The following is a 25183-nucleotide window of genomic DNA, read 5'->3' on the forward strand; positions in this document are numbered from 1 at the left end:
GGGAAAGAAAAGTTTCACAAATCTCAACACTGGGGTTATTGCAATAACGTTTCTATGCTGTTGGGAGAAGATAAACCTGGAATAGGAGGAGAACCTCTGCTTGGACAGAAGCTGAAACCTAAATACAGCGTGTTTCCCAGAGGTGTAGGAAGTGATGCTCCTTCATGGGTAGCATTTGATAAACAGGTACGTAGTAAACTAGCTCTTTTTCAAAAGTGGGATACTTTGTACCACAAAGGGGTACTGAAATCCAGCCAGTCAAATAGCTGTTAAGATTCTTTTGTTTAAAAAGACCTCCCAAATAAAGTGAACATGTTTTGTATATAGAAATAAATAACACTTGTTAGTAGGTTGATCAATGCTGATGTTTACCATGTCATACATGTTTCAAAACTATGAAATTTTGGTGGAACAAGAAATTATCACAGTCCTGGGCCATAGGGTCTGAGCCTACAAAGGAATCTACCCATCTTAGACCTGAATACCATTGCAAAGTCCAGTTGACTTTACTAGGAAACTATGTGGGTGGAAGGGCCTGGATGGATCAATCCCTGTGCAAGCATTTAACTTATTCTTATTTTCATTTTTATGAAAGTAGTGATATCTTTCACACTGGTAAGTTATCAAATACCATGTTTTACTCAGCTACAGTACAGGCTGAGGCAGCACAGGTGCTATGGTGCATGGTTGACAGCTCAGAGGTTGCAAGTTTGAGGCTATAACAGAAGTGCTCACAGTGCAGCCTGTCAGATTCCAACAAATCTGTGAATTCTGCTAAATACCTTGTCACAAGGACATTGGAAAGGCAAGGAACATACAGTATGCCCTGGAGTAAGATATGGACCTTGATCTTTGGAAGAGCAAATGAAATAAAAAGTATTTCCTTGTAGTAAGTACATGAGTATCAGGAGCCACACCTGTTCATTGTTCTACTCCCTGTGGATCATTTGAAGATTTTATTTTACCTTTTCCTTTTAGGTGGCAGAAACTAGTTTTACCATATTTCTTACATATAATGCACACTTCAGTTTCCAGCAGATGGTTTTCAGGGAAAAATGTGCATGTTGTATGTGAAAAAAATTGGTAATAATGATGACTGGTGGTTTGAGTTGTGTTGCTCTTTGCCATAGATTCATAGATTGTAAGGGACTGGAAGGGACCTCGTAAGACCTTTGGGTCCAGCCCCCCTGCACCAGGCAGGAAAGACAACTGGGGTCAGGTGACCCCAATAAGGTGACCGTCCAGTATCCTCTTGAAGATTTCCCGGGTAGGTGATTAATTGCACCACCTCTGGGGGGAGTTTATTCCACCGTCTAGACACCCTGACTATGAGGAAGTTTTTCCTAGAGTTGAGCCTGAAGTGGTCTTCCAGGAGTTGTGGCCATTACTCCTGGTTTTCCCCAAAGATGCCCTGGTGAACAGTTGTTCACCAAGCCCTTAACGTAGTGGTAAGCTGCTACCAGGTCCCCTCTCAGCCTTCTCTTTCTTAGGCTGGAGAGGCCCAAGCCCCTCAGCTTCTCTTCATATGGTCTGCCTTGCAAGTCTGATCATATGGGTGGCTCTTTTCTGGACTTTCTCAAGTTTTTCCATGTTTTTCCATCACTTCAGATATCTAAAATCATAGTAAGTTCCACTTACTGATATTTTATATCTAAGCAAAAAACCATCAACCTGGAAAGGGAACCCCCCCAACCCTCCCCCCCCCAACCATTTCATTTTGTAGTATTTTAAATTTTACTATTTAAAATGAATGTTGCCCTGCAATATTTCTGTGCAATGATTGTGGTATTTAAATATTTTGGGAAAATATCTACACCCTAATTTCTGCTTAATAATAAAAAAGTCATGTAAGTAACATAGTGTGATGGATATTGAGTTACCTTATGGTTAGCCAATATCAGTGATAAATTCATGTATGGTTTGATCCTGCAAATATGCACAAAATTCACAATCCTTTTGAAGGAAGTAGTTTTCCTCACATAACAATGTTATCTAATGTGCATAAAGGTTCGTTGGTGCCTTTGGCTGGTAATGAAGCACAAAGGCCTCATTCTTGCAAACACTTATCTGTGTGCTTAACTTTACAGCTGTTGGTAGGCCAATTGGCTGTACTGGAACTACACACATGTACATTTTTTGTAGGGGTGTGTCCCAGTCTTACACAATAAGGTTATAAACCGCATATTGCACTGTATCTAATATAAAGAGTTTATACTGACATTTTTCAAGTTTGTGACAGCAAAATAGACACATTAAACATGAGTTGAATATTTTAATTTTTCATTTAATTTGGCGTTCTTACCCATTTCTCCTTGTTAGAGTGGTTTTTTTCTTCTGCCATAATAGAGTTAACTTTGGAAGTAGGGAATGTGTTGTACTTCATTTAATCAATTTAGAAAGGAAGAAATGGGTTTTTACTGTTTTGTACATTTAGTAGGAAGCATGCTAAAATTTAATCTCTTAATAGTTAAGAATTCACAAATGAGATGTCCCGTACTTGAAAATGTTTCATTATTTCTCCGTTAAACTGTGCTGTCAGATAGACCAAATCAAATACTTATTCCATAGTGCCTCAAAGAACTTGTTTAATTTCAGTTCCTTTTCATTGTTGGGTTTTTTATATATCTTCTGTCAATTTCATCTAAAGGCAGAGGGCACATTTTCACACCTGAATATGCTATCCATAAGGCAGCTGTTTATATTTTTCAAAATAGTGGAAACAAACCCCAAAAGTTCAGGAGCTTTGGATTGACCTCAAAAGGCTTGGATTTCTATCCAGGGTTCACCCCTTGTTAAGTTAAAAATCTTGTTGTATGTCTTTATGATCTTTAGTTTGTGTATTACTAATGATATATTTCTGTTTCTGTTACTTGTAAAACACATTCGACAAGCACAGTACATTATGTATTCTGCAATTGCATCCTATTTAGTAGGTATAACAACATAAGGGGGTATTGAGTATGCGTTTCACACTGCAACAGCAGATATGTGATTCATTTTATAGCTATTGTGTTTTAAACCATTTTACCTAGCTATTGTGTCTGTCATTTTGATAGATTGAATACCAACATATTTTAAAACTTTGAATATTACATAAAAGAAATGAGTTGCTTGATTTATCATCCTACACTTTTTATATTCTCAAGAATAATTGGTTTTGATTTTTTCCTAAAATTAACTTGCTTTAAATTAAAAGATGACAGAGATCATCTCCTTTTTTCTTCCAAAACATTTCTGAATAATTTTGTGTGATCAAAATTGATGATTTAGCAATTGCCTATATTTCTGTCTTGCAATGAGCATATTCACAGATGTAAGAGGAATTAAGCCTGTAGAACAAAGCAAAGCTTAAATGGTCCAGCTCTTTTAACAAGGCAAACCAAAAATGTATGCTTGTACATAAAATTAATTATTTAGGATCTGATCTTGCATAGATATAGATGGACTCTATCTCAGGACTCCATCCAGTTGAAAGTAATAGTCTCTTTGGGATGAGAGAATCTGGCTGCATGGATTCCTGTGCAGGATTGGGACATTAATACCCCTCATATCCATGAGATACTGTAGCAAATAACTATCTATGTTCTGAGAGGCCAGTTTCAGACAAGTCAACTGCCTAGTCATTTCCCCCAGTTGTCTTTGCTGGCATACATTAAATTGTCAAAATTAAAATAAGAAATAATTGTATAGTACACTTAATTAGCATGTACCTGAAGGCATTTTAAAGTGATTGCAGACATTACTTTCCTCAGATAGGGAAATAGGCATAGAGACTAAGACTGCTTGTGACTGCAGTAGACTAAGGAGCAGTAGAGTAAGGAGTATTATGGAATCATAGAGAAGCAGGGCTGAAAGGGACCTCCATAGCCATCTAGTTCAATCCCCTACCTGAGGCAGGATCATGGCTATCCAAATCATCCTATACAAATCTGTAACCCCTACCCTGTTAGCTACAATCAAAGGGGGAGCCAGACTTTTGTAGCCTGCTGGGGTCAATGGCTACAACAACCAGCCCCAAGACAAAAACAGACCCCAAGGCTGGGTTCTGTTATAGACCCTGGGAGAGTGTAGGCAGGAACAGCCTAGGTTCATTAGGCCAAGGAGAGGCAGCTGAACCAAGCTGCAGCAGGTGGGGAAGGCTGATTAGAAGCCAGAACAGAAACCACTAGGTGTAGCTGAAGAGCCAACATACAGGAAGCGGTGGAGCTCTGGGGCACATAAGCCAAGGTGTGGGAGTTAGGAGGGCAGTCTGGCTCTGCAGGGTGCAGGGAAAGGAGTTCCTGAGCTAGGTGGTTGCAGGAGATGGGCTGACTAGCACCCATACTGTCTCAGACAGCTGCAAGGGAAAAGCTAAGGACTATGTGATTCAGCCAAATCCGAATCTGATGATTTAGTGCTGATTCAGTGAATCAGCGATTCAGACACAGGCCCAGCTTTAAAAGTTTTTTCTACATACCTTGAGGTAGCAGCGCAGCTCATGATTGCTGTGATGCTGGGGCAGATGGAGCGTCTCACAGGAGCATGGGGTGTTCTCCAGCGTGCTTGGCAGTGGACCAGAAGTACTTCTGGTCCACTTCTGGGTCTGCCGGGGAGTGTACTTGAGGACCCACACCCTCCCGGCCCGGCAGTCGGCCACAGGGGTTCCCTGGGTGCCCCCCTCCCCAGACGCAGGAGGCACCAGTCGCCGAGCCGGGGGGGTGCGGGGGCCCCTCGGCACGCTCCCTGGTGGACCCAGAAGTGCTTCTAGTCCACTTCTGGGTCTGCTGCCAAGCACGCTGGGACCCCCCCATGCTTCTGTGGGATGCTGCATCTGCCCCAGCATCACAACATTCAGAGCCCCTGCTACCTAGAGGTATGTAGAAAAAACATTTAAAGCTGCGTCTACGTCTGAATCGCCAAATCTGTTCAAATCTCTCCGAATCAATTTGGAGGGTTCTGAATTGATTCGGAGAGATTAAAGGGTCCTCTGATTTGATTTGGATTTGGAGATTTGGCCACCAAATTGAGCTGAATCTCCGCCAGATTGAATCAGGGACCGATGCTTCGCACAGCCCTAGGAAATATCTATAGTAGAACATAGATCTATGCCTAGATCATTCCCAACCTCTGGCTGCCCAACCTCTTCTTGAACAATTCCAGTGATGGAGAGTCCACAACTTCCCTATGCAGTCTATTCCATTGCCTTACTGGTCAAACACTGAAGACATTTTTTCTGATATCCAATCTAAAATTACTTTGCAGCAACATCAAGCCATTGGTCTGCATCCTACTCTCTGCAGCGAGAGAAAAGTTCTTTTCCAAGCTCTTTGACTGTCTCTTTTATTATGTCATCCCTCAGCTTGTTCTCTTAATCCTTTTTAGGTGGCTGGCTGCAGCTTAGTGTTTTTTAGTGAAGACTGAGGCAAAGTACCTATTGAGTAGTTCTGCCTTCTGTCAAAAGTTGTCCCTGGCAGCTGGACCCACAGCTTCCTTGGTCTTTCTTTTCTGGCCAACATACTTATAGCACCTCTTCTTGTCTTTAACCTCCCTTGCCAAGTGTAGCTCAGTCTTTTTTATCTTTGCCTTCCTGATTTTGTCCCTGTCTGTTCTTGCTATTTCCTGGTGCGCTTTCTTAGTGATCTGCCCATTTTTCCATTGTCTGTCTGCTTTTCTTTTGCATTTGAGGCATCCAGGAAGCTCCTTGTGCAGCTGCACTGATCTCTTGCCACGGTGCTTGCATTATGTTAGAACAGTTTCTTGTTGAGCTTCCCTCTGGAAGCTCCCATCCCTCCTGGATACCTTTATCCTTCAGCCTGCCTTTCCAGGGCACTAGGCTTATTAACTTCTTGACCTGGGTGAAATCTGCTTTTTTGAAATCTAGCATACTAGTTTTGCTGACCTTGTGCTTTCCTTTTCTCAGGATCTGGAATTCTATCATATTGTGATTGCTTCTTCTCAAGTTGCCCATCACCTTTACATCCTCCACCACTCTTCTCTGTCGGTCAGGGCAAGATTCAAGATAGATGATCCCTTAGATGTAGCCTCAGCCTTCTGGAACAGAAAGTTGTCCTCTACACAAGTCAGGAACTGGCTTAATGTTTTATGTTTGACTGTATTGTTCGTTCAGCATATGTCTGGAAAATAGAAATCTTCCATCAGTACCATCCCAATACCTTTTAGATAGATTTTTCACCTCCTTGAAGAGTGCCTCATCTATCTCTTTGTCCTGATTTGGTGGCCTATAATAAACCCTCACCATTATATTGGTGCTGCATCTTTCATCTTTCTCCAAATGCATTCTGTAGAACTTTTGTTCACTGAACTATAACACACCCAGTTTTGTTAACTCTTAAGCAAGGTCATCTGAAGGAGTTGATTGTTGAGTCAGGTTGCTGATAAAGATTAAAGTGAGGGTTGTTCCTGTTGAGTTCACTACCACCCTCAGCCCAGCTTAAGTGTTTGTACTATCCCATGGTCTTTCTTTCTGTCCCACTACACAACTCAATATATGTTACAGCCGTATGGTGACCTCAAAGCCTTTTCTGCAACCTAAGACTAAGGGAATATTTCCACAATAAGGTGCCAGACAGTGATCAACCCACTACAGACATCTGAACCATATGCAGCACAAGGACAGCTCCTAGACTCTATCTGAGGGCTACAGCCCTACTCTGGACATGCACATAAACTGCTTCTGCCTCTGTAGATTGCAGCCATTCATAGATTGCCAGAAAACAGCACACCTCACATTACAACCTCAGTTTTGCAGACTGGAGAGCCATACTCAGCCTTAAAAACAACATTAATATCATCGTACAACAGATTGATGAAGGGGATGCCACTGCTATGGAAAAACAGTATACATACAGGAAGGAAGTAGGCGAATTCTTAAAGAATCTATGTCTGGAAACATAGGAGAGAATTAATGCTTCCACCTCCCAAGACCCCTGGCCAAGCAACTATTATTTATTACCAAGATCCACAAATCTGGCAACCCAAGACATTCCATTGTCTCTGGCATTGGCACCATCGTGGAGTGAGTTTCTGGCTATGTTGACTCAGTCTTATTTCCACATGCTATGGGAGCTGCCAGCTGTTTGAAAAATACCATAAATTTCCTAAAGAAACTAGCTTCCATTGAAAAGCTTCAGCTAACACCATATTAGCTACCATGGGTGTTACATCTCTCTACACCAAACCCCCCCGCCCATGAGGACAGATTACAAACCATAAAGAACATTATCTCCAATGAGGACATGACTTCTGTTTCCAAAGTACTCTCCCATTTTGTTTTTACACAGAACTATTTCAGATTTGGGGATTCCCTATACAGTACTTACAAATGAATGGCACTGCCATGGGCACCTGTATGGGCCCTCTATATGCCAATGTATCTATGACTGACCTTGAAGTCTACTTCCTCCACAACTGTTCTCTCATCCCCCCAGTATACCTACCTTGGAGGTCTTTAAGAGGAAACTGGACAAGCACCTGGCTGGGGTCGTCTGACCCCAGTGCTCTTTCCTGCTCGGGCAGGGGGTCGGACTTGATGATCTACTGATGTCCCTTCCAACCCTAATATCTATGAACTTGAATAGGAAATTGTGGAATAAGAAATAATCCACAGACTTGATTGTGTTAAGTATGGTCTAAACCAAGACCACAGATTCTTATCCCATTACCTGGATTAGTTTTTTTATAAGCCTTAGTCCCTCAATGGGTTAACTGCTCTTTTGTCTCTCCTACTCGCTTTGCCTCTCTCAACATTGCCCCCTTTTTCATCACCTCTTCCCTGACCTTTTTATTTAATCACTGTTATCAGTTTAGCAACTTTACTTCCTTCAGTCTCTTCACAGGATCTGATGAAGTAAGCCCTCTGCTTGTGAAAGCTTATTCTCTATATATCTGCTTTACTTAGTTTATAATGTGTACATCTACCCTGCTTTCTGCCTGACTTCAGACTAATATGGCTAACTCCCTCTAAATTCTATACTGCCAAACATTTTGGCACTGAAATCTATAAGTTTTGGGAACTCTGTAAGTGTCTAGTGTTAGGCAGGCAAGTCTTCAAGTTCGAAAACTCTGGCCTTGTATTTTTTTACTATTTCTTTGTGAGTTGAATAATATCTAGGTTCTTTGTTTAACTCCTAATGGCATTGGATTTAAAGTCAAGTGTTAGCATTTAGAAAGTAACAAAACAAATTAACTAAAAGCTTTGTTTTATATTGGGGTTTTGGAAGTCAGAAGGTACTTGTCATGTAATGTTCTTTAAGTGCTGAAAACTGATCAGGTCTTGATCAAGATTTATTCATGCTGAGTAAATTTTGAATTCTCTTTCTGTAAAAAAAAAAAGGAGATTCTGCTCTACTGTACTTGAATTCTCCTGGGAGGTGGAAGAATAGCTAGTTGAGGAGCCAGACTAGGAACTGAGAGAGATGCTACAGAACTGCCTGTATAACCTTGGACAAATAACTTAGCTCTTCTCTGTCTGAATTTCCCCAAATATAGAAAACGTAGATGATTACAAATGCATGTTAAAAATAGTTAGTACATGTGAGAGTACTCTGAGATTCTCAGATGGAAATGCTAAACAAATGGAGAGTATTGGCTGGTAAATATCATAGAAGTCAGGGTAGATTTGTACCTTATAGACTAACCAAAGGGGTGTGTTTGTGTGTGTGTGTGTACATGTGCATTTGATCTGGGAGCAGTTTACTCATGAGTAAACTACTCGTGCGTAAACACTCCCAGGCAAGCATCTACATGTGTAGGGTTTTGGGAGCAGATTTGCTGCTCATGTCAGCAATCTGCTTCTGCCTTCGCTGGCCCTGCACTGGCCCCTGCAGCAGCCACGGGGAGCTCCAAGCTCCCCCTAGGTTCTAGCCCAGGGGCTGGCAGGGAGCACCAGGCCAGAAGACAGCTGTCTTCTGACGGGGACTGGCACATTGCTCCCTGCTCTCAGGTAGGTATTGTCTTTTGACAGTGCCCCCTGTCATTATTAGAGCCAGTTACTACACAGTAAGTGTCTGGACTTGTAGATGCAGATGCTTACTGTGCAGTAATTAGCTCTACTGCACAGTAAAGCATCTCGTGTAGACACGCACCTGTGTGTGTCACAAGTTTTCATGAGCTAAAGCTCACTTTATCAAATGCTGTGAAAGGACGTGCAGAAGGTACAATATAAGGAGAGAAAAATTAGAATACAAAGGGCAAGGGAAGGAGAATAGGTAGAGGGGGAGAGTGGGGATGGGGGCAGTGCTGGGAGAAACAAGCAGACAAGCAAGAAACCCGTAGGAATTGAATCACAAAAATTAATCCAGATAACTGGATAAGAATCCATAGTCCCTATTTAAACCATACTTAACAGAATCAAGTCTGTGGATGATTTCTTGTTACACAGTTCCCTGTTCAAATCAGTTTTAAAAGTTTGCTGTCTGAGAACAGCTACCTTCAGGTCAGTGATGGGAACCCCATGAAGGTTAAAGTGTTCAGCCGCAGGCCTGCATGTCATGTCAAGACCTTGGCAATTTATATAGATATTTCAACGATTTCTAAGCTTACCACTTTCAGGCACCTATGAGGACATGTACAGCACAAACAAATAGAGAGCTAATTTTATTTTTAGTTGCCCATTTTATTTATATCACCGATGAAAGTAGGGCATTCTTTGCAATTGTTTGAGAAAGATGTGATGGGAAAGATCTCGTGCAAGTTTCCTTAGAGACTTTTTCCCTATCTCTATATCACCTAACATACTCTTCATACTATTATAAAAATTTCATAAAATTTCCTTTATGAATAAAGACAGTAAATGGTGTACAATTGTAGTTCTTATATTTAGGTGCACAAATCACAAGCCAATAGTCAAGAGCAAAACTCAGGGTCTTCTAAGGTGAATGCTGTTACAGTGAACAACCAAGCTCTGCACCTACACAGGTTTTTCTAGGATTATCAGGGCTGCAAAAGAGCAAGAGGGGAGGGAGGTTCCTTTGTTTCTGCTTGAGGAGGACCGACAGTTTTATTCTCCTGCACGGTTTGCATGCATATTGAAATACAAAACAAGGTAAGGTTTATCACGATCATTTTGTACTGTTCTAAATGGCACCTGAAAGATATGACATTTGTCTGTGACAGTCTTCGGTGCTGTCCATAAATCAGCTTGCACCTCGCCTCTCACCCCAGAGGTAAAGTACACTCATGTCACAAAACACTGCTTTTCATCTATTGTTTTAATAGAACTCTAAAATTTGCTTCTGAACCCAGGCAGCTCTTTTTACTATCCAAAACAATTTATTCGGAAGATTTTTCCAAATAGTCTGCTTATAGCTCTGCATTTGATTTACTTATTTATTTTATCTTTTCTTCTCTACTCAGATGGTGTGGAGATAAAAATGCCAACCAAAGAATTCTGACTTCATGTGATTTTATGTGGATTCCTATTCATATATTTCTGTGAAATAAATCTGCCTTCTGACATCCATTCATTTTTCAAAATTTAATCTATACAGCTTTCCATTATTGACATATTTTGCAAACACTTTGGGTGACAATTTTACTCCTTTATATTTCTTTCTTTATTGTTTTAATAGGTATTGTCTTTTGATGCCTATTTTGAGGAGGAAGTGCCTGACAAAAATCAGGAGCTGTATAGAATAAGACATTGTAAAATATACTTCTACCTTGAAGATGATACAATTCAAGTGATAGAACCTCAAGTGAAAAATAGTGGAATACCACAAGGTACCTATTTATAGTAGTCCTACCTTTGTTTTGTAGTCCTCTAAGCCTTTCTTCATTGTAGTCTTAGTTCATCTAAAAGGAAATGTAAAGTGGCTGCATATGTCTGTTTCGTCTGAGGAAGGCTCTGAGAACAGTGACAGCTCAACTCCTCCCGATCACAGGGTCCCCTGGTCTTGGGAAGGCTCAGGAGAATCTACTGCTTGACTCCTTCCGATCACAGAGGAATCAAGTGGAAGTGTACAGGCATTCAATCTAGCGAGAGAAACTCACATAGGGTAGGTCTGCCAAGAGTCAAAGTGAAAGATCTTTCTCAGAGATGGGGCATGTTTCCTCTGTGAGAAACTAAATGAACACTTGTACACTGGCAATTTTTAGAAATGTAATGCCTGTCCAGGATCAGAACTGGAGTGCAGCTACTACTTCTGGATATTTGTGGGCGTTTGCCAGCATTTAAAAAAAGATATGCAAAGGATAATAGTCCAAGTAAGCAGGTAGTCTGGGGATGACTGTGCCTTTTCAACCTCTGGAGGATTTTGTGGTCCTTCTGGTATGTTTTACATCAATATACAAACGTAAGATAAGCCATCTAGCTAAGTAATCCTGTCTCACATAGAGGCGGGATTAAATATTTGCTGCTTAATCACTACATTCCCCATAGCAGTAGGTAATAATTAATAATATTAATATAATTATTAATAATCTGTAAAAATACATTTAATGAGGGTTAGAGAAAGGACTAAAATCCAGGAATCCTTTTCTTTTAACCCAGCATTTCACACGCTGCCTCTCCTGGTGTTAAGTGGCCCCTGTGTTACTTTGGTCTGCAGCCTAAAAATGTTGCTGACCACTGCCTTAGACCTTCAGGTGCAACCATTTTTTGGTTTCTGGTTTTTAGGTGTTCATTAGTCTCTCTCTGCTCTTTTGTGAGTGGGTTATTCTGTGGGTACAGTGAAATAATGGAAGCTGGAAGATTACTTGCTGTGCTCTCAGCAGTGGTTGTAGTTGGCTTCCTTGGGAAAAGAACCTGGTATGAAGTCTTGTGCAGAGTTCAGACTCTAAGGAAGGTGGAATAGAAAAAGAAACACTTTAAACTCATATAATGTGTTTACAAAAGTTAAATGAATTAGGTCACAAAAGAGAACAGTATAAAACCTATACTTATCAATTATCAAAACCCCAAGGAGTGATGAAGGTACACTTTCTCCAGAAGTGGATGCAGAGACTTTAGACAATTTCTATGAAATTGACTGCAGTACATGGAAGTAAATTTGAAAAAAAAATGTAAATGAGGCTGCTGTAAAGGAACAAATATTGTAAACCAGATTTAATTTTGGAAAATACATTGCTAAAATTTGAGCATGCCAGTCCCAGAGTAGAACAAAAAAATATTGGAAGCAATGTTGTCGAAATGAAGAAATTAAATGCAAAAATTTAAATCACTGGAATTGAAAGACTAACTTGAACTGACTTCAGAGAAACCTGGACTAAAAGCAAAAATGTTGAAATAATCAATACACACAGGAACTAAGTACAGAAATGGGGACACAGGGTGAAGGAGAGGACAATAATCTTGGAAACGCATAACAAACTCCACCTACGTTTCTCCAGAGTCTGAGTGTTTATTATAGCACAGTATAATAGAAACCCTCCACGTGCAGGGTCAGGCAAGATATGGTGGTTCTAGTATGTGCTTTGTAATCCCCAGTTAACTGAACCCTGGCTAGCTGACACTCTGTTAGCAAAAAGTCTTTTATGTCCCAGTGGGTTGACTGTAGCTTCCAGTGAACAATCCAGAGCACAGTTAAGCAGCTGGCTGGCTTCCCCAAGGTCAGCCAGCTGAAAAGGAGAGTGGAGCTGCCTGCTGGCTAGCGTCCCAAGGCCGGTTGGTTGAAGAGCAAAGTGCAGTCAGACAAGTAAATTTGCAGACATCTCCCTGGGCTCAGCTAAATCACTTATTATCTGAAAATTAAGATGCCCCTCAAAACCTTTGGAAAATCAAGATTCTTCTATATTTATTGAGGGTCAGATCATGATCCTTGCTGCATGCTCATGCAGGTGAGTCATTAGATATAAGGAGCCCCCTTTTTGTGTAGTGCCTGCTGGACTCCCTCTCTCCTTTTTTGGGCTGGGAGTGAGCAGAATCAGAACCTCACTAATTTCCCACCTTGCATTTCCCCAGTGCCACATTGTTGAAAAGTGCCAGCCTTGCTTCCTTCAACTGTGAAGTAGGCGGAAGCAAAGACTACATTTGACACATTGTATTCCCTGCTTTGTTCCATGAGCCTTATTTGATAAGATCATAGTCTATCCCTAAGGGTTCCTTCTCTGTTTTTTTGCTATTTAAAAGGTCTCCCATAAGACTGTACTTACTCAGGCAGAAAAAACAAAAAATACAGGCAAGGGAGTTCTATTAATAATAATAATAATAATAATATTAATATTAACTACCTGTCTTCTGGGCTTCAGCATGATCATGGGTAATCAATTATGGGAGAAGAAAAATGTATTTTGATGTTTGAAGCTAGCGCTTAGTAGAAATGAGGGCCAGCCCCACAGTCTGAAGAGAAGGTGCAGTCCAATTCCCTCAAACAAGACCATAACAGTGGAGAGAGCTGGCCCTACTGGGCACATCTACACATTCATTAATGTGCCATAATTACGGCATATTAAGTTTAGTACCTGTAATAACAGGTACTAAACTTAATGTGCTGTAATCAGCACTTCTGCGCATTAGTGTAGATAAATGCTTTATGTGACATTAATGTGCATTAGATTAAGTCTCCTGCACACTAGCATATCAGCAGAGTTTTTGCCAACCATGCTAATGCGCAGTAGAATTAGTCTAATCTACATTAAGCATCTTGTGTAGATGCACCCGCTGACCAGAAATGGAAAGTAAAAAGGCATCAGAATGGAAGAGTCTTTTGGATGCTATGAAGTGACATCTGTCTCAGATGATGTATGAAACCTCTTGTTACAAGTTCTTTTGGCAAATTTATTGATGGGAAAATGTTCTTTTCCAGAAAGAGTGATGATTAAAAAAAATAAAAAGTTCTTAAACTGAATTTGAGCTGAACAAGTATTATTAAAGCCCAAACTCAAAAATATAAAATTCATAATTAACTTGAGGATCAGGCTTAGTAGTAGCTAAAAAAACCAAACAGTGCCGTTGACATTATTTCTACAACACATTTTCCATTAGTAAAGAAAATCTTGTCTACCCAGGACAAACATGGTATGTGTATTGTGAGCTGTAACAAGGTCCATGAAAAGCTAAATGAAAGCCCACTCTCTGATTCTGAGGCCTTATCTACACTGGGAAAACTCATTGTGTTGGAAAACTAATATATTTTAACTAGCATGATAATTATACATGATTGTGTGTAAACAATCATGTGTGAACTCTTTCTGAGTTCAAGGACAGTATTTAAATGGGTGGGAGCTAGTTGTGGTTAACTCTACAGGAGGCCCAAACACTGATAATGGCAGTTAACATGTTGTAACTCTGAACTGTTCCTGTCTATCCAAGGCACTAATTATTAGTATTTGCAGCCACTAGTTCATATATCTTCTAACATAATACATCTCACTAATGGAGATGCAATATTGCACACACAGGCTGCGTCCACACAAGTGTGGATATTTGGTTCCCCAGGGAAAACTAGCAGCAGCACACCTTGTGTCCCCAGACTGTGCCACGTGCCCTCTGGCACATAGCAGATTACCCTGGGTCAGGTAGAGAAGGCTGGGGCCAGCACTGGGCTGGCCCCAGCAGCCTTACCTGCAGTTCGGGGGGCCTCCTAGGGCTGCAGCAGCAGCAGCAATCCTGCTGCACAGAGCCTGGTGGGCAACCAGAGCATGGCTCCGGCTGGCCAGGCTCTGGCTTTAAGTGGCAAATGCTACCCCTCTGCATGGGCTGCTCTGCTTTTTTTTTTTGTGTGTGCAGGTTTTTTTTGACACCAGGAGATTCTTGGCTAAGAATATAGCCCTGGAATATAGATGAGTTCCTCAGGAAATAAGATTGACTCCAAGTCATTGTTCTTTTAACAGACATCTTAATGAACTTCACATGAAGGCACCTCCCCAACAGCCACATTCTTAATAGCTCAGGCAGTTTTCCTGAGGAGAGCTAAATATTATGTAGCAGTGGGCATGTCTACATGAGACATTTTACTTCTCAGTAGACTAATTTGCTGCACAGTAAAGCATTACCATCTACACATGCATGGTTAATAGGCCGCAGTAGACTAATTTACTGCACTGCTAGATAGTCCCATCAGATACAAATGGTATCTGGAAGCACAGTAAATTACTGTGCTTAAAAGCACATGTAGATGGTGACCTTGAGATTAAATATACTCTGGCTCAATTTGAACCAGAGTAAACTAGTCACAATAATTGCACATGTAGACATGCCCAGTGAGAAATTGCTCTTCTTTCTTTACTCTGTAGGGCATGTCCACATGTGCAAGGATATGCACTTGGAGCAGCTCAAATAGAAGCGGTACAAATTTGAGTCAGGGCTTTTTGCCTCAGTGCACATGCCCAGACATTCACTTTGGTGTGGGGCAATTGTGCCACCTGGGGCAAAATAACCCTTCCTGGATCTGCAGCCAGGGGGAGCTAGAGCCCAGGGCCAGCACCTGTGCTGTCCCCAGCAGTATAAAAAGTTGCCCTGTCCTGGCCCCACCAGTACAAAAAGCTGCCCTGGCAAATAGCTCAGGGCTACTTGCTCTCAGGAGCTTCTGGGGCCCAGCCAATTGGTACCTGGGGACACTACCCCTTGTGCCAGCTGGAGTGCTGAAGTAGCCCTGAGAGTTCCCTGCACCCTCTACCCACTGCAGCAGTCTGGCAGTGACCTGCTGCGCACCTGCCAGACTCAGATGGGGACTGCACAGCCAGTAGAGGCATCTCCATCACTTTCATCACCGTTTTGCCATTTAGTTGTATAATTTTTCTGTCTCGTTTTTTTTTTTGTTTTTAGAAAATTACTGGTCACTAAAAATATGGGCAGCAGCTATAACTTCTTAGCAGAGGCTTTGGATGGTCAGCAGCTCCAGAATGCCAATTTAGGGGAATTCCTATGTATATTCTAGGACCTGGGTTCTGCAGGTGATAATCTATTCCAGTAACTTCTGGTGGGCCCCGGTTTTGGAAAATGTTTTTTTTTTTACCTTCACATTGGTGTGAATGGTGACTTCAGTAGCTGGAACTGATTTTCAATCCATAGAAAGGTGATAAATTTGCAGTATTTGTATTCTAAATAAAAAATATCCTGCTTTATATTGTGTTGTTACAGTGTTATATTCCTCTGCTGAACAAGAAATAATTGTTTCACTATCTCTGATATTTATGTAGGTTCTTCTTCATCTTTATTAAATAATATCAATGTCCTAGATTCATGTGAAATGTGATCTTTATAATATTATATTTTAAATAGGAACTATTGTCAGGCGCCATCGGATTCCACTTCCACCACCTCATGAAGATCAGTTCTATACTATAGACTATTTCAATATTAACACAGACATCATCTTTTATTCGCGAAGATATAAAATTGTAGATTGTGATCAATTCACAAAAAATTTTTTGAGGAAGTTGGGAGTAAGATTAAATCCTCCAGCATATCGTCCAGAAGACCCATACACTATGGAACGGCAAAAGGTGAGACCAGTCAGTAATGGTGAAAATCTGATTTCAACAACAACAAATCTTTTGTTTGAATTAATATGTAATGTTTATGTATATATAATATGATCTTCTGAAACAAATTAAAATGCATTGAAAACTAATTAAATTAAATATATTAATTAATTTTGTAATTACTATAAAAAATTATAAAATAGAATAGAAAACTTGCATTTAGTATAGATCTGCTTTGAAACATGGGAAATATTTGGGGATTACCAAGGATGAAGGCTCCTTGTGAAATAATGAAAGTAATCTCTGTTGTATGTGTATTTGTTTGATAAAACTGTTCTTATCTATTACTGAAAAAACAATAACCAAGGATTGAAATTATCTTCAACTTCTGTATTTACATTCTTGTGCAATATTATATTTACTATCTACATAACATGGTTTACTCTCAGAGCTCTATGGCATGGTTCAGATTTATTAGAGTCATTGTTCTTTTCAATTCTTTGTGTACCACAGCAGACCTTAACTGCTAATACTTACAAGACATGTAGCTACTGTGAATTTTGATAGATTGTTTTTATCTGTAAATAATAGTTGATGGGCCAGTGAAAATAAATGGTGTAAGCATGAAATGAAATGCTTTGAATAGTTGTTCTTTGAACTGGGAAGATAATATTTATTGTTCAGATTATCCAGTGAAAATAGAAATTGCATTGCAGTGCATTGCATGTGTATAATATTTACACTTCTCTACTGCCTTTTAGCTGGCAATATTAAGACACCTGACAGATGTCAAATGGAACTCATAAATCCCATGTAAAATAAGTAAAGGAGAAATAACAACTATTTTGATCTCCATGGATATTTCTCTTCCTCTGCATGGAAACTATTGAAGGTTGCCCATTAGTTGATAGCTTTTTAGGACAGGAAGTATAGCAAATTGAAATTACACAGGGAATTAAATTAGATGGAATAACATTTCTTAAACTGCAGTCTGGGGTCATAATGCCAGGTTAACCTAATGTCTACTCCTATATTCAAACTCATCATAATAGTAGTTTTCCCCCTGCCCTTCTTTTTTCCCTGGATTTCTCAGTGCCAGTTGTTGAAAACCTTCAGAACTATTAGATGATCTGCTTTTGTTTCTGCTCGGTCTCAATTTGTACTAATACATTCAGCATTAATGCATAATTAATAAATGTTTCTGCTTCTTTCCCATACCTGAGGAAGGTCACTTTGTGCCTAGAAGCTTGTCTAAAATACCTCCCGACTATTGAATAAAATATATTACCAAGAAAACCCTTCGTTCTTTTAGTGCTAATATGTACTTTTAAAGGCAGATTTATTTGGGACTGTAGTTCAAGCACATCTGTAGCTCTCAGTAGACTTTTTTTGTTTGGGCCTCTTGCTATGTCATCATTCATCTCTGGTCCCATTTACCTTCAAATATATACATGAGATACATGTATAATGTTACACCGTTACATGTATAAAAACAGATTCTTATATCTCAACCTTGCCTGAGACACCCTCTCTTTCATGTACTTCCAGCACTCATTTTAACCTATGCATATTCTCTTGCATGTAGACAAGTAGACCTCATAGAGGAAGTCTTGCATTCGAAAGCTTGCCTAACTCTATCCCACCTATGCAGTTGGTCCAGTAAAAGATACCGTCCTAAGAAATCCTTGCTTCTTTCATGTAGACATACACATCTATCACCTATCAGCTCTGAACACTTTGTAGATGTCTCCACTCCTTTTCCCAAAATTTCAAGGAAGAGTAGTAGGAATTGCAGTAGTGGGAATTGTAGTTTTCCCTGCTTTACTTTTGGGGGGCCACATTGTCTTTCCCCTTTTCCTTTCCCTTCTTGGTAAGCATTGGTTTTGGGGATGGTGGAAGGAGAAAGATGGGGAGTGAGAAAGGCGAGGGGGCTATGTTTATCATTTCCCCAATGGGAGAGGTGAGCCAGTTGTCAGAGTTCCTACCAGCTGCCAAGGAAATACCAATTAATATGGACCCCACATATTTGCCTGCCTCTCTCATCTTTCTCTTGTTGAGGCTCCTTCTTGTCAGTAAAAATGGAAAATGCCCTGTTGAGATGCATGGGGCATTTTGCATATCTTGAAGGTGTCACAACCCAAGGGTGTGATTTTTGTTTGTGTGCGCTTCGGCACTGCTGAATTATTTCCCGCCACTTGTAGCTTTCTTTGCAGGGTGCATTTTTTCTTTGCAACACAGAAATGCACGTTGCAAGGAGTTCCCGCCATTTGTATTCAGATTCGTGCCCCACTATTGGTCAGTTCTAAATTATTCCTACGTGGCGGCTAGCGATTGGTTTGCTAGCCGTATAAAAGGCTTGAGTGTTTTCTGCCCAAGTTGGAGGACTCCACGAACATCAGGAGGAGGAGACTTCACGTCTCGTGAAGATCTCTAGGCGCTGCGGAGCCTATTGGACCCAGCGTGTATATCAAGAAGGCTACAGGGGTCTGATCAGCCTCTCGCCTCTCCCCATCACCGCCTAATCCCTCGACGTACCCTTCCCTGCGCGCAAGTTCCACGGAGCCTAGCAAACTTCGTGTGGGTGAATCCAGAGCTCTGTCCGAGTCCTTAAACTGGGACTTAAGCGAAGTTTTCCTGGAAGTTTTCCAGCCTGCACCACGACCATCTACGGTGTAAGTAAAAAATCTTAAATCAACCATTAAGCGCCCGTGCCTAATTCTAGCGTGCCGCCTGCCTTCCCTGACCCAGCGTGTCCAGGCTGCTGGTCACAGCCCGCCGCGCGAAAAAAGGGCCTCGGACCGCTCCCGGCCCGCACAGAAGGTTATTTTTGGCTGTTCATAGTCACTAGTGGAGAGCTCAGCATCAGTTATACTTTGTCTGTGCTCTCAAGCTTTTTCTACATAACTGCAGGGCTTTGGTGTCCCCATTCCTAATTAAAAGCTGAAATTTTGAAGTGATCTTCATACTGTAGAAGGCAGGACCTTAGGAATGTCCCTAAGGTGCCTTTGTCTTAATCTTACAGTGTTTACAAATGCAGAATTATTTATCCTAGTGTTGACAAGTCATTATATGATATCAGTGACCTGCCTGAATACTTGTTCATGACTCTTATTAAAAAGTCCTTTTATGATGGCATATAACCAATGTACTCAAAGGAGGAGACAGGTAAGAAATAATGTGAAAAAAGAAAATGAAGTTTCTGTTTTAATGCTAGTAGTTCAGTTGTTAGAAAATATAGGTACATTGGGCATGTCTACACGTGCATTTTCGCGGGCTTAAATTTACTGCACAGTATGTTACTGCAAGGTAAGCGGGAATAGTCTGGCATCTACATGTGCAGGTATTAAAGTGCATTAATGCTGTGTGTGGACTGACTTGGGACTAAAGTTAGTCCCAAGTCAGTCCACACACACAGTGTTACTGTACAGTAAGGCATTACTGCGCAGTACCTAATCGGTCTACACATGCATTACTGTGCAGTAACTAATCAGGCATAAATTTGATACCTGCATGATGCAGGTATCAAATTTGCACTCAAGTCAGTGTAAATCACCATACTTACTGCGCAGTATGGGTGTGCACATGTAGACACGTGCCCATACTGCGCAGTAATTTCAGTTACTACGCGGTAAATGTGCATGTGTAGATGCACCCAGTAAGAGCAAATTCTAGGTGGTTTTGTGATTTAATTTCCTGTGACTAGTTTGTGAACAGCAAATCGCTTGCTTTATTATGTTTGGACTGCTCAAGACTACTTTGAGAAAGGTTCATCTTCTGTTTACCAGGTAAGAAGGTTTAAATCAGGAGGAGGCAGAAAAAGAACAACAATGAAATAAGTAGGAGAAGAAGCTTGGTGCAGGCATGGCTGGTGAATTCTGATTGGTGGAGTGGGTGAAGCATCCCACAGGAGTTGGGGTTTTGCAGCCGGCCAGGAATTGGGGTGGGGAGGGGCGGGGGAGGGAGTTTCAGCCATCCGGGCACTCTGGCCAGTAGCGGGGAGGCTGCAAACTCCCTCTGCTCCCAGCTGGTTGCAACCCTCCCCCCCCGCTGCTGCTGGCTGGCTGCAAACCACCCCGCTCTCGCTCCCATGGGATGCTCCACCTGCCCCACCAGTCTGAATTCACCAAGCTGCGCCTGGCTTGGTGATGAAAAATGTGTGTAGCATTTGTGTAGCAAGAATCTTAGATACATCTCTGCAGTTGCCCAGATCACAGCCATGTAGATGGACCTCTTTCTTTGTTTCATTTAGTCACAAAATCTTTCAGGATTTGGAAAAGAAGGCCCAGTAGTGCCATGGTAAATATCAACATGTAGTGTGATTGGCTAGAATTTGATGGTTTTGGTTTTGGTGACCATCGATCCTTCCAGATCATGGTATATGTGTGAAAGGTCACCCAGGCCTTCAACACATATGCATATGCAGGAGTATGGAGGAGTGGAGGGTGCTCAGACCTTACATCCCCCCTTTAGGCCATTTGAGACAGAATGCAGAAGCCAGACTGAGTCCAGACATTTGATACCTCTATGGTTGTAGTTGTATAAGTGTACGGAAATCAAACCTGAGTCTCCTGTGTGGCAGACATGGATTCTACCTCTGAACCACAGGGGACTCCAGTGGCTAGAATTAAAATGTAGACAAATATCAGTATCACCACTGATCAGCAGAATTTGGTTTAAATTTTCAAGTTGTCTCTAGAAAAAAAATTCTTAAGAAAGATTGGCCTGTTAGCCCATTATATTTGTAAGGTGAGAGAACATGTCCTCATCTGACCCAGTGGCTTTGTATCTTGATTTACACATTTGTTTTAGAAATGGAATAAACCTGATAAACTCACTGGGCGTGTCTACATGTTCATTAATGGACTGTAGTTACTGCACATTAAATTTAGTATTTGGATAACTAAGTATTAAATCAACTAATTTGCGTTACTTCACAGTAGCAGTGGTGCATGAGTTCGTAGTGATGCTTACTGTGAAGTAGTGTATTAGCACAGTTTTTGCCTGGCATGCTACTGTGCAGTGTTATTAAGCTACTGTGCAGTTAGTGTCTCATGTAGACATGCCCACTGAAACACAAAAGGAAGCCAGCACATGCAAGTCCCCTCTCAACATTTCTTTCAGTTCAGACAACTTGGTTTGTACCATCTCTTTTGAATACGCTTTGTATTTTTAAAGCAACTGTTTAATTTTTGCAAAGTAAAAAGAACATTCTACCATCTTTTAATCCAGCTTTGAATAATTAACCTTCTTGATTTAGGTAAGTATCCCCTTTCAGAACATTTTGGAACATGCCTAAAATTAAACAAGCACATAAATATAATCTTGAATAAGGTCTAAAACTTTGGATTGGATTTAACAGAACACTTCCCATTCTGGAGTGTTCTCCCATGACTGCAAACTATAACCTGTCAGATGTGATGTTAACTGAGATATATTTTTCCTTTGATACAGCTTATAGCAATTGCTGGAAGCTAAAAGGACTATATACCTCATTTTAAATAATTCTGTTAAGATAAAAATATTACCATAGTTATTTGCATACCTTATGTTCCTTCTCAAAAAATTAGCCATCCAAAACTGAGGTGCATGATTTAAAGGAGGAAGCTGATTTCTGTGCTGAATTTAAGCAGGGAAGTTGATTTCTATGTTGGATTGGAGGCATGGGGACACCAGTTCATCTGCAGCTATGACAGGGTTAAAGCTTGAGCTTTGAAGCTTGAGGTAGAAGGTGAGTGACACTGAGTGTGTCTACACGAGACACTACTGCACAGTAGCAATGAATCACTTAATCCAACTCATTGCTACTATGCAGCAGTGTTGGAAAAAAAGCATAGGGACAGTACTGCTCAGTAATGCTGGCTACAGCGCAGTCATTTAGTACTTGTTTATGAAAGTACTAAATTAATGCACAGTAACAACTGTGCAGTCTGTTGATTGTGTAGACATGGCCACTGAGAACAGGAGTCCAACCCTCTTGCATGTACCTGGGAATATTCAGCCATGATAAAACTGTGCTGTGGCAATAACATATTACCAAAACCCCTTGCTTCTTTTTATGTTAATATGCTAATGTGTTCTGCCTTCTGAAACATGGTATATGTCTTATTTGGGGGCATCTGTATGCAAGAAAATACAGTAAGTATGAAGCAGTCAACCTTTCTTCACCATCAATTACTGATATGAAGTATCTTCAAGGAAATCGGGGAGGGTGAAATTATTATGAGGCAGCCATGTGAGTACCAGAGGCAATTTAATGAAGCTTTAGCCATATGTTATTAATAAGGATGTGACAATTTTCTGATCTGAAAGACGTGTTCCAGCAGGAGAAACAAGGATTCAGTCTAAAAGTAATTTCTGCTTTCAAAAGTATTCTGAGAATATAACTTCTTTTAAAAATGTTCTTTGGCAATGGTGTCCATATTGTGGTTGATTTGTCATAACTGTGTGATATCATTGGAAATCCTTTAATCTGAGAACATGTTTATATATATACTATATTGATTTTTTTCTGGAGTTAAGAATAAGTAATTAAAAAGAATCCAACCCTCCTTTTATTTCTCCTGCAGATTGCAGATAGTATGAAGCCCTTACGCCCTTACGAGTGCTTCGACACTCTGAGACAGTTTCTAGAGCATGATGGGCATGTCTTACGCTTTTACTGTACATGGGATGACACTGAGTCCATGTTTGGGGTGCCACGAGAACTTATTCTACACTATTTTTTGGCTGACGATACTGTTGAAACAAAAGAAGTGCTATCAGCGAACTCGGGCCAAGATGCTGTTCCACTTTTTCTCAAAAGAAATAAGCTACCGAAGGTGAAGAACGAAAAATGCAACTTAGTTTGAGATCTTTTGTTGACTAAGAAAGCTTAAATGCGGTCTGTGGAAGGTGCTTAGGAATATAATGTTCCTTACAGTGCTCTGTCAAAAGTACCAAGAATAACCATAATTTTGTGATTTGTTTTTACATACACATTGATTGATGTAACAACTGGAGAAATTATATAAATAGTGAAGTCTGGGCATGTTATACTCAAAATAAAAAAAAAAAAAGATTCAGATAAGAGGGAGCTAAAAGCTTCCATCAATTTTCTTTTCCCTATATCAGTACAGCAAAAACTGGAAAAGTCTGAATATGGCCCTACAGTCCTACATAAATTAGTATAAACTGATAGAAACCAGTGTTGTTAAACAAATATAAAATTGCTACGGATCCAGAAGTTGACCATATGATTTCCTCCCAGCTCTTTTGGAGAAGTCCAGTTGCATGGGTCAGAAATATGAATTGTTTCTAACAATTATAATATGATTGTTTAAAACTGAATTCTTAGATTAAGTGATTTAAAACAAATTGAAGGCAAAGGGAGTAATTTCACTGATGTCAGTGGACATTAGATCATGCCTTTAGAGAGGCTCTACTAATTACCTTTGGGCTGCCATAATTTATATAATAATGTGAGTGGAAACCAGTCAGCCCAATTCACCACTGTGATACTCCTGTTTTACATCAGTTTACTGATGGCTAGGATTATATCAGCCTAAGGCTGTACTAACACACAGGTGATTTTTTTTTCCCTCTTTTTTGCATGTGATGCTAAAATTTTTCCTTAATTCTTTGAGGCCACAGATGTGCATGTGCATGATGCTTTGCAGACCAATTGAAAAACAAAACCAAAAAAATCAAAACTCAGGCTGGAGGAGCTGACAGTCCGAGAGCCTGATATTCCAATCAGTCCTGTGTGGGTAGATGCTATGTTATCATCTTAGTCAATGGACGTTAGTGAGATAAAGGTAGTTAGCTGTGTTAGTCTGAAGTCAGGCAGAAGATTTGCATCGTATCAACGAACTAAATTAGAGATATATATAGCATAAGATTTTATTAGCTCAAACTCCCTTCATCAGATACTGGATGTGTCTACATGTGCAACTGATGTGCAAGTAATTTACTCAAAAGTAAACTACTTGTGAGTAAAGGTTCCCAGGTAGGTGTCTACATGTGCAGGGAAGTGGGAGCAGATTTTCTGCTAATGGCATCAAACTGCTCCCATTTCCTGGGGTCCTGCAGTGGGCCCCTGTCACCACCAGGGGGAGCTCTAAGGCCCCCCTGGGTGCTAGTCCAGGGGCTGGCAGGGAGCACTGGGCCAGGACACAGCCGTCTCTTGGTGGGGCTGGGACATTGCACCCTGCTCCCAGGGGGGTTGCCTGCTGCCAGGGCAGGGACAAAGTCCCCCTGCCCCGGCAGCAGGCAGCTCCAGGCCCCAGCTCCCTGATACAGGGCAGGGGACTTGGAAAGAGCTGCAGGGGAGAGACAGGTCCCAGCCCACAGACTACATCATCACTGGACAGAATAGCATGGATTATAACATCCAAGGTTCATTCACCAGCACCTCTACTAATGTATATATGACATCACCTGCTTACAGTGCCCCTCTGCTGTTTACATTGGACAGACGGTGTGATCCCTATGTGTCAGAATGAATGAACGCCAATGTGACATCAGAACCAGAAAGACAAGGCCTGTGGCAGAACGCTTTGACCTTCCTGGATATTCCATCACTGACCTGAGGGTGGCTGTTCTTAGGCAGCAAACTGTTAAACAACAATTTGAATGGGAACTTGTGGAACAAGAAATCATCCATAGACTGGATTGTGTTCAGTATGGTTTAAACAGAGACCATGGATTTTTCCTCCCATTACCTGAATTAGCTTTTATGACCCCTTTGTTCCTATGGATTTACTGCTTTATTTTTTGCTTCTCCCAGCATTGCCTCCCTCCCCATTCTTTCCTTCCTCCCTTCTGCCTTTTGTATCCAAATCAC

At 40.8% G+C, this 25183-nt stretch overlaps 1 protein-coding gene across 1 annotated transcript in view; it reads left to right on the plus strand.

Annotated features, from left to right (window-relative positions):
• Window positions 1-25183, plus strand: part of EFHC2 (EF-hand domain containing 2) — a 99292-nt gene that overhangs the window by 9076 nt on the left and 65033 nt on the right. Inside the window, exons 2-5 of the mRNA XM_025205326.1 lie at window positions 1-186; window positions 10569-10719; window positions 16160-16383; window positions 22929-23180. The exon at window positions 1-186 is cut by the window's left edge and continues 1 nt beyond it. Of these exons, the coding sequence (XP_025061111.1) occupies window positions 1-186; window positions 10569-10719; window positions 16160-16383; window positions 22929-23180 (813 nt within the window). The remainder of the gene's footprint in view (window positions 187-10568; window positions 10720-16159; window positions 16384-22928; window positions 23181-25183) is intronic.

The sequence above is a fragment of the Alligator sinensis genome, unplaced genomic scaffold, assembly GCF_000455745.1.
Source record: "Alligator sinensis unplaced genomic scaffold, ASM45574v1 scaffold243_1, whole genome shotgun sequence".
NCBI classification, from domain to species: Eukaryota; Metazoa; Chordata; order Crocodylia; family Alligatoridae; genus Alligator; species Alligator sinensis.